This window comes from Nicotiana attenuata, unplaced genomic scaffold (genome assembly GCF_001879085.1).
Source record: "Nicotiana attenuata strain UT unplaced genomic scaffold, NIATTr2, whole genome shotgun sequence".
Taxonomy (NCBI): Eukaryota; Viridiplantae; Streptophyta; class Magnoliopsida; order Solanales; family Solanaceae; genus Nicotiana; species Nicotiana attenuata.
This window is the reverse complement of record NW_017671158.1, coordinates 258,160-267,990: the sequence shown is the minus strand read 5'-3', so window position 1 is coordinate 267,990 and position 9,831 is coordinate 258,160. Positions and strand designations below refer to the sequence as shown.

At 34.1% G+C, this 9,831-nt stretch overlaps 1 protein-coding gene across 6 annotated transcripts; it reads left to right on the top strand.

The window, feature by feature from the left end:
- The first annotated feature begins 475 nt into the window (after nucleotides 1-475).
- On the top strand, nucleotides 476-4,738 carry LOC109206325. 6 transcript variants are annotated; one of them, XR_002064828.1, is made up of 4 exons: nucleotides 485-726; nucleotides 990-1,074; nucleotides 2,553-2,747; nucleotides 4,317-4,738. XR_002064828.1 is itself a non-coding variant. In XM_019369146.1 (3 exons), the coding sequence occupies exons 1-3, from the start codon at nucleotides 723-725 to the stop codon at nucleotides 3,698-3,700; spliced, it is 255 nt and encodes an 84-aa protein (XP_019224691.1). In that variant the 5' UTR covers nucleotides 485-722; the 3' UTR covers nucleotides 3,701-3,926. The 6 variants fall into 6 exon arrangements, 3 of the variants coding, with proteins under 3 accessions (XP_019224691.1, XP_019224689.1, XP_019224690.1); XR_002064827.1 differs by having other exon boundaries at nucleotides 476-726; nucleotides 990-2,747; XM_019369146.1 differs by lacking the exons at nucleotides 990-1,074; nucleotides 4,317-4,738 and adding an exon at nucleotides 3,645-3,926.
- Nucleotides 4,739-9,831: the final 5,093 nt, after the last annotated feature.

Genomic DNA, 9,831 nt, shown 5'->3' with positions numbered 1-9,831 from the left:
TCTTAACTTAGACGGAAATTGAGAAGGAGAAATCGGATGCATATTGCTATTAGCAGTGTTTTCCCTACAAATATGCAGGAGGTTTAGGTGATTACAATTTTATCCTAACTTGATTCAAAAATTTAAGGGTAAAAAAGTTTACCAATATTCTGAGGATATTTTTATAACTCAATATTTAGCGTGAAACATTCGTGCTTATATATATATATATATATATATAGATAGATATTGATAGATAAATTATAAATATAAATATAAATTATTTAGAAACGGGAGTTAAATGGGACGAATACATGCTAAAGGCAATTGTACAAGAAGCAAAAAGAGATGTATTCTCGAATTCGTTCCAGTGTGAACAATTTTTATTGACAGGTCACAGCAAAAAAAAAAACAATTTTTTTTATTGACAGGTGTACGTCTATCTATCCCTCTCTAAACACCTGTACTACTGTTATTAACACGTGTATTTCTGTCTCCCACTAACTGGACGAAATGGTTAATTCTATCTCCCACTTCTGTCCCTTCCTTTCTCAATTCTCACTTACGCTTCTCTGCTGCTAAATTCTCTTCCCGAAATTGCTGGATCCTCCACAACTTTGTGTCACTTTAGAGGCAAACAATTAAAACAATAAATTCTCTTCTCGAGACACTGGTGTGCTCAAAGTGATTGAGGCTTCTCATCTCCAATAAGTTTGGGTTTGATTGCCTTTGTCTTCTCAGTTATGGGTGAATGACTTTGTTTGTTTAAATTTTTCTTTTTGTTTGGTTGCTAGCCATTGTTGCTTCTACTGCTATGCTCTTTTTTTGTGATTTCATTTGAATTTTTTCTTTTCTTGCTTGGTATATTGGCAAATGTTGCACATCCATGCAGCGATGTCTCTGGTGTGTGCTTTTTTTTTTCTCGGTTCAATTCTGATTAACTTTTATGTATTCGCCCTTTCATTGACGTACTCTGTTATTGCTAATGTGGTTTTGGTGGTATCTGGCAGTTCCTATGTTCTTTCGGATAGTCTTATTGGATTTTCACATTCATTTGGGTTGCTTTATTCGATTTATACGCTGATGTACCGAGAGGTATTTGATAACATGTCTAAATGAACTGACCGCATGTGGGGGAACTATCTGCAATCTTTTTCCCTTTCCAATAGTGGTGTAAATTCAGATTTTGTAAAAAAATAAACATGCTTCTAAGTTCTGACTATCTTATTTGCCTCTGAATGACATTTTAAAAATTTATATTGGGAAACTATGTTTATATTCTTCATGAATAAAGGATTATGCTGTGTTTGGGTAAGAGACAATCATTGGAAATAATTTCATACAAATCCCTTTGATTTAATTGGTACTTCTTTGACAAATCTATCTGAAATAGCCCCGTCTCTCATCAAAATTAAAGTGTCTGTGGCTAAAGCATATACATCGAGAGAGCATTAGCAGACCATGCCATCTAAAAATTACTACTTTTTACATGATACTCGAGGAAAACAAACTGCAGACACTTTAGACGTAAACAAACTACCTAAATACAAAAGCTTAAGTGAAAAACAAAAAACATATCCAAATATTAACATCACTTTACAGGTATTGATAAACTCTACATGATGTCCCTCTTTAGCAAAAAGATGATGAAAATTTTAATCAACTGAATTCTAAATTTTTAGTTAAAAGCTGTAGGAACCCAAATGATTAAAAAAAGAATAAAGAAAAAGGGTTTAAAAAAATAAATAATAAGTACTCTTAAAGTAAATTGAGCCGGAAATCCGTGAGATTCTTTTCTATTGTGAATTGAGATTTATTACACTTACCATCCAAAGTTATATGAGATTTTTCAGACTGTTGAATACATTTAATCAATGTAATCAAGCAAAATATTTGGGATTTTGTTCTTTGATTATCTGTTAGCAATTGTATCCGCTTGCTTTCGTTACCTTATGCTCCACTATTGATTGTTGTATGGAGGTTTATTTGAGTATTGAGATGTATCCCGTTAAATGATTGTATATTTCATATGAACTTCGGTAGGAAGATATCCATACTCATAACTCTAAACTCATTTTTTGATGTGTGGAGGCTTTATCGTTCATATTATGATGTCCTTCTTCATTAGTAAAGATCAGTATTTACTTTGTTCTATTCCACTATGCATTCATGACCTTATTCAGATTGACATATCGTATATACGCTTCATAAGTATTGCCATTTCTGATGATCATGCCTCCATTTAAGATATAATAAATTACTATCTTTCAAGCAATGGAAGTTGAAATCAGTCCCGCAAGTAAGGTTTTACATTTGAATGAAAACCTGAACATGAGGTCCAACTCTCTATTTTTGGTATTCATTTGATGCTGCTGGAATCTGCTCTAAGGAAAAAAAAAGAGAAGAAAAATCAGTATTAGCATAGCACTTGAGAATTATCTTTTGTTCACTTAGAAAACACTGGTGACATCTTATTTTCTCAATAGTTTGGTCAATTAGATACACATGTAGTTGTAATGCATTTGAATTGTATTCTAAGATCCTCTTATTTTTTTCCCATGTCGTTCTGGCAGATTTTCCTGTGGACTGTACCTTCAATTCACCATGGGTTGGTTGGCATGTGTATTTGGTCGAACAAGGTATTTCCATGTTCGAATATATGGCCTTACATCTAAATCTAAGAGCCATCCCCAAGGGCTTTCTCACTAGAACTTATCCTTGCAAGGCTATTAGACTTCTGATCCAACTAACCGGAAAAAGCATAGCAGGTATGTCACCGAAATTCAAGGGCTGAAGGTTAATAATTTAAAAATGAAGTGCATTAATTTCATGCATATTTTCAATGTTAATTTCATTTGATAAGTCCATTTATGATTAAAGATTCATTAGTCTATCATACAATCTTTTGAATAGTCTCACAATACAAAAGACACGTAATAGTTACCAGGAAAATTCTTGTTTTTGCATTGGGGTGTTATATTTTTTTTAGATGAATTTTTCTCTGGAGTCCTTTGTAAAGACAAAAATATGTCCCTTAATGAACCGTACACCTATAGCTTGTGATAATTCTGTTTTCTCATTTCCAGCTACAGGTTGTGGCATTATGTCTCTCTTGCGTATTGTAATTTTATGATTGCTTTGTTAGTCCTACAATGAATAGAGTATAAATCTTCCTAATATTTGATAATACTAGCTTGACTCTGTTAAAAATTTACCTTCAGAGGACAAATTTACTGACTAGTTTATCCTTGTGCTTTGCGGTCAGAGCTATAGGATTGGTTGGGATTTTGTAATTTTTGCATTGATTTCTAATAGAGGGTGTTGGAATTTGTGTAAATAAGCAAGAACTTGATAATCAAATTAAGAATATAGTATAACTTGCAGTAAAAACTGATACAACTTGATCTTGTGAAGGGATGCTAGATAACTTTTTCGTATGGTAAGAACTACAGAGCTATATGTTAAATTGCACTTACAGTGTAATTTCAAAATAGAGCGATGTATGTCAACGACAGAGGATGGAGAAAAGGCAGAAAAAGACTCTGCCCAATGTGCATCATGTGGATTATATGGTTGGAAAGAAATAATAGATAGTTTGAAAGAAAGAAATTACATTCTTATATCCTAAAATATAGGTGTTTACGAACACTATATTCATGGTGTAGGAGTAGTCGTCTGGAAAACCCAGCCTTTCTTGGAGTTTTTGAAGTCCATGATGTGATGGTGCAGTTGGCTACATCTTTTGTACTTTCGGTGTACCTCCTTAGTTTTTGAAGTCCATGATATACCAAGATCTTTAAAGGCATTGGTTTCACTTATGCATTTCTAATATACTGTTGATTGTTATGAGCTTCAGCCCTTCCTCTTCTGGCATATTGTGGTGGTTAGGAGTTTCATCCTTGCTCGACGTGTATGCATTTCACTGCCATATTGATAAATTTTTTGCATATTCGAACTTCATATACTCATGACCACTGGTTATCTCTATATGTGGGTAGATTGATACACTGGCATTAATTAATTAACATGCCTCATGTCTGCATGTCCTAGCAAATGCATTCCAACTTCATGATTCATCAACTGCTTCTAATAACGCAAATATATAGTTAACCACTTCTGCATATTTGGAGTTGTGGTAAGTGAAGAAGTATGGCGTCAAAATTTTTTGTTATATGATAATTGTTACTATATGTTAGGATCGACATCAACAACGTGTACTGGATAATATAGTGCTAACTTGCCTATCATTGCAGAGAGCTTCGTTTTAGCGCTTAAACTAATTTTAGTCATTTATTTTCTTTAATAGTTTTTCATTCTATAAAATCTTAAAAACACAGGTTGCCAAGCTACTACATTGAGTTATGGGAACACTAATGAGCCGAAAGTTACTCTACTCTCAAAGCTATACAAAAATTGTGCACTTCATGGAGCCACAAGATTGGAACATGACTAACTGAGTTTTTGTTTTGGCAATAGTTCAGTGCAAGCTATTTGTAGGCCATCATTATAACCGTTTACTTTGAGGAGTTGAGTTTTGTACCTTTAAATTCACAATGAAATAGCAAAAACTAGAGTTAGGCCTTCTTTTCTGGCTTTTTGACACTTGTGGAGCTTAGAGTTTTGGATGTCCATTACTCTAGAAGAGAACTATTTTGAGACATACTGACCATAATAACTTCATAAAACTGAAAAAATTGTGTAACTGGAACTGGGATAAGTTGCTATGTCGTAATTATAAAGCAAAGATCTCAACTGTTTACTACTTGCACAAAATGCTTACATCTTTTCATTCTCTGCATTAAATAGTTACTGATAATTTTAGAGCATGATTGGCAAATTAAATTCTTAATAAGTCAAAAAGCTCATGCTATCGAAAGTTTATTTAGCCTTTTTACAATGATGGATTTTAACTTCATTGGCTGCCTATCATCCCAAGGAAAAGCAGCATGTTACCATCTTAAATAATTTAAATTCATGCTTGCCTATCATCCCCAAGGAAGAGTAGCCTGTTACCATCTTAGATTCTTCGTTCATGTTGGGCCCGTGCACAGCGCGGGCAACACCCTACTAGTATAGATCTATAGAAATCAACGTTATATTATTAAAAATAGGCTCAATACATAGACAACTCCTTAAACTTGTCCTTGTTTTTCATCTAGACACTTAAACTAACTCCATGACCTATTGAGCCCTCCATCTCTATACAAATTGTGCCATCAGATACAAAAAGCTAGAAAACAAAATGCGTGTAGTTCACAGTCGTGATGTGGCAAAGAACCAATGAAATTGGACATGTAGATATTTCCAAAAATAAAAAAACGAAACATTTGTTTTAATTATTGAACATTAAAAAAGATAAAGCAACTCTATTTTTTTCTAACTGTACTCCCATGTCCATCTTCTTATTCCCAGAAAATTAGTTGCTCCCAAATCTTAATTACTTATAGCTTATTATGTTAGTTTATGATTTTTTTTCTCTCTTGGTCTTCTTTTCCCATACGGGGATTTCCCTTCTTTTTTTATGACTTTACTCCGTTAGATCAGATTGGAGATCATCTCCGCCGCGATCGTCTAGTGTCATCCATCAAAATATAGCCAAGTTCTATAGATTCTGGCAATACGAAGTATCAAACGACTAATTAAGGAAAATGCTTTTGGCTCTACTTATAATGGAAGTAAGATTGTTATTTTGGGAATAAACCAACAGACCTCACGTCACTAGCCCCAACGAGAACAACAACAATTACGAAAATAAAAAGTGTGATTAGTCGAAAATTCCTCTCTGAAGTTGGGTGTGCATTTTTCTTTATTTATTGCTGGATGTATTCTTGGACTTCTGTATGCAACTTTGTGTGTTGGGTTTCTGTTTGTTTGTATGGTTTGGTTAAGCTATGGTACTGAAGAGAGAGAGGGGCCATATCCATGGTGGTTTGTAAGTTTTGAGAGAGATTTTTGTTTTTCAGTAAAAAAAAAACTGAGAGCAAAAAGAGAAAAATCAATGGTGATATTCGAGTAGGAAATAGGACTAGGAAATCTGGTTGTGAAAAGGGAGATCAAGAAGGTGACCAGATTGGTTTTTTGAAAGAATTGGAATTTTTCTGTAAATAGTGAGGGGAAGTGTCGTGAGGTGTGAGATAATGGCGTATGGCTTGATTGGTGAAGAAGAAGACTAGTTCAGTTCTCTTTTCCAGCTGGTTCACGCGCTCAGATAAGGTGAGATTCACTGTTTCTGCCACGTCAGCTTCTAGTGTTTAATAGCCTTTTCGGCCAAGTTTTTTTCTGGGTCAAAAGTGCCTTTTTTTTTTTTTGGCCAAAAACACTTTGGCAAAAAATTGAGGTGTTTGGCCAAGCTTTTCGAAGGGAAAAAAGTGCTTTTGAGAAGAAGAAGCAGAAGCAGTTTTGGAGAAGCAGAAAAAAGTAGCTTCTATCAAAAAGCACTTTTCTGAGAAGCACTTTTGAGAAAAATACACTTAGAAGCAGTTTTCAAAAGCTTGGCCAAACACTAATTACTGCTCAAAAGTGCTTTTCAAATTAATTCGCCAAACACAAACTACTTCTCACTAAAAGCACTTTTTTAAAAAGTAATTTTGAGAAAATCACTTCTCAAAATAAGTTGATTTTAGAAGCTTGACCAAACAGGCTATAATACTAAGTTAGAATTGAGATGACGTGCTCAATAGGTCATAGGGTTAGTTAAAGTGCTTAGATGTTAAAAATGGACAAGTTTAAGGGGCTTCCTATATATCTAAGTTATAAAAAGTATATCTAAGTTATAAAAAGTAATGATAAATGTTTGTAAGTTTTTGAAAATGATAAATATTGTGCCAATTAAGAAAACTCGATAGGAAAAAAAAACTTTACCCACTTTTTTCCTATTTTAATATTTCATATTTATTTTTCTTTCTTATAAATTAAGTATTAAGAAAGAAACTTTAAGAATACCTAATCCATGTATTTATATGATTGTGTCATAATCTATTTATCTATTATTCTTGTTCCATGAAAGTAAAATTCAATAACATTTAGTGTTGCTATAATAAATTTTTTAAAAGTAAAATTTTGAGAATCTAGATCTGTTTAAAAGAAAAAATTAGCATCTAACTTGTCGTTTTTTGGTTTGGTCATTGCCTCCTTTGGGTTTTACAGATTTTTTTTATTTTTATAAAAGAAAAGAAAAAGAGAAAATTGTTGACTCTTGTAAACCAAAAGAAAAATAGTATTAATACAAAAGACAGTTATTTGTAATATAGTATAAATGATGATTAATTATTTATGATAGTTTATAAAATGAAAGTATAATTTAATCTCACTGCAATGATACTTGGAAGATTCCGTCAACTCTTGTGAATCTAGCATATTCATCCTTAATCTAATGTATTGGATTTAAGTCCTGTATGAAATTGACTTTATCAATATGAGATTTTCTGTCGCGGAACTGGACTTAATCGGCATCAATGCAAATACTAGAGATCGGATAGAAAACCAAAAAAATAGAGGAGCGTACTATTATTAGATTTATAGTCCTTATGAAAATTAACTTGAGTTACAAACTTAAAGAATTTTATTGTTTTGATTGTGCAGAATATTCTTATAAGATGTAAGGGCCCGATAGGTTATTTTGAGTACTAGTCCTTATTTTCATGCTTTGAGACCTCTTATAGCTTCATTAGATGGCATATGACTTGTATGTGTGGTACGTATTATTTTTTGAAAAGTTTTCACGTGAATTTTTCTAAAGAAAATGTGATTTTTAGCTTTAAAAACAACTTGAGCTGACCTCGGTCAACGTTCTTGGTGAACGACCTTGGATCGATATTTTGACGATCTCGGTAGATTCATATGATACTTTTGTACTAGTACGCACGTTTGGTTGAGGTCCGGAGTGACTCGAGACGTTTCGACACATTATGTGAAAGATTGTGAAAAATGAGTTTTCAAGTTGAAATCTTGAGTTTTGATGATTGATTCTTTTTATATGATGTTATTTTGATGATTTGAGGCAGCGAGCAAGTTTATATGATATTATACACTTGTCTCCATGTTCGGTTTGGAGCTCGAGGAGCTCGGGTGAGTTTCGGATAGGTTCTGGACTATTTTTGGACTTATAGAACTGTGGTTTTTTTCTTGTGCACAGTGTTTCGTGATCGCGAAGACTCTCTCGCGATTGGGAAGGGGAATTCTTGGGCTGGGGTTGGTTGCTCTATGCGAACGCGAGAGGTAGGTCGCGAACACGAAGCATTGGGGGGATTACCAATCGCGAACGCGACAGACACCTTGCGTGCTGTAACGACCCGATCAGTCGTTTTGTGTATTAGAGTCCAACTTCCCCTTTTGAAGCTTTTCACATGTGTATTTGTAGTTTCATGAATTGCGGGATGGTTAGTTTCGTTTCGGGAAAGTTTTGGAATGATTTGGATCCTTGAGTTGGTTTAGAAGCTTAAGTTGGAAATGTTTGACCTAGAATTGACTTTTGTGAAAAGGACCCTTGAGCGATATTTTGATGGCTCCAATATGTTCGTATCTTGATTTTGGACTTGGGAGTATTTTCGGAATTGAGTTCGGAGTTCCCAGGTTGATTTGACTTGTTTTGTCGAAAGTTGACAATTTGAAGGTTTTTAAGTTCCTTAGATTTACCGTAGGTTGACTTTATGCCTATCGGGTACGGAATTTACTTTTGGAACTTGGAATAGGTCTGTTTTGTTATTTAGACCTTGTCTACAAAATATGGTGTCATTCCGAGTTGGTTTGATAGGATTCGGACGCTTGGTTGTGATTCTAGAGATTCTTGAGTTTCCTTTTGAATTCCATGCGTTTTGAGGTCCAATTCGTGGTTCCGAATGTTATTTTTATATTTTAATCGTGTGAGCTAGTTCATATGATATTTTTACACTTGTGTGGATGTTTGGTGTGGAGCTCCGGGGCTCGGGTGAGTTTCGAACGTGTTTCGGATTGGTTTGAGCTCATTTTTAGGTTGTTGGTGTGTTGGTGCTCCAGTTATCGCAATTGCGAGCACTAGCATCACAATTGGGATGTGGACACGAAGGGGCAAGTATCGCATTTGTGATGCCTTACTCACAATTGCGAAGTTTAGGCTTAGGCTGAGTAGGTCGCATTTGCTGAAGGGACAGACTTCGCAAATGCGAAGTCAGTCTCGCATGTGCTACATTTTCCTGGGCTTTCAGGCGCCGCATTTGCGAGTAATTTTTTGTAGTTATGATGGTTCACAATTACGAACACAGGTCTTTGCAATTGAACAAAAGGGCTAGAAAAATGGGACTTAGTCTCATTTTCATATTTGTAACCTTAGACTTGGTAAGAGGCAATTTTGAGGAGGAATTTTCACCTACAACTATTAGGTAAGTGATTTTGATCAATTTTTTAATTATAGTACATGATTATTTATGACATTTAACATCAAATTCATGAATTTCTAAGAGAAATTTTGGAGAATTTTGTCTATATTTTGAAAAATAAAAACTTGAGATTTGAGAGTCGAATTGGACTCGAATTTGAAAACACAATACCTATATGCACTCGTGGAGTTATGGCATTGACGAGCGCAAAACACACACTTAAATTATGCTCGCTAATCAAATATAGTATAATATTGTATCCATAGGGATTGGAATTAAACATTATTCTTGTAGTTTCTAGCTTAATTGCTATCCAAGAGGATCGACAGTTGAATTTATATGATTAATACTAAAATTAACTAAGAATCTAGGGCTATTGACTAATGACAATCGAAACAAAGAATAGCAACAAAGATTATCAGTGGGAGAAAATAGGGTTTTGATAAGATAGGTGCAAGATAATTGCTTGTGATCTAACTCTAAATAATTCACTTCTACC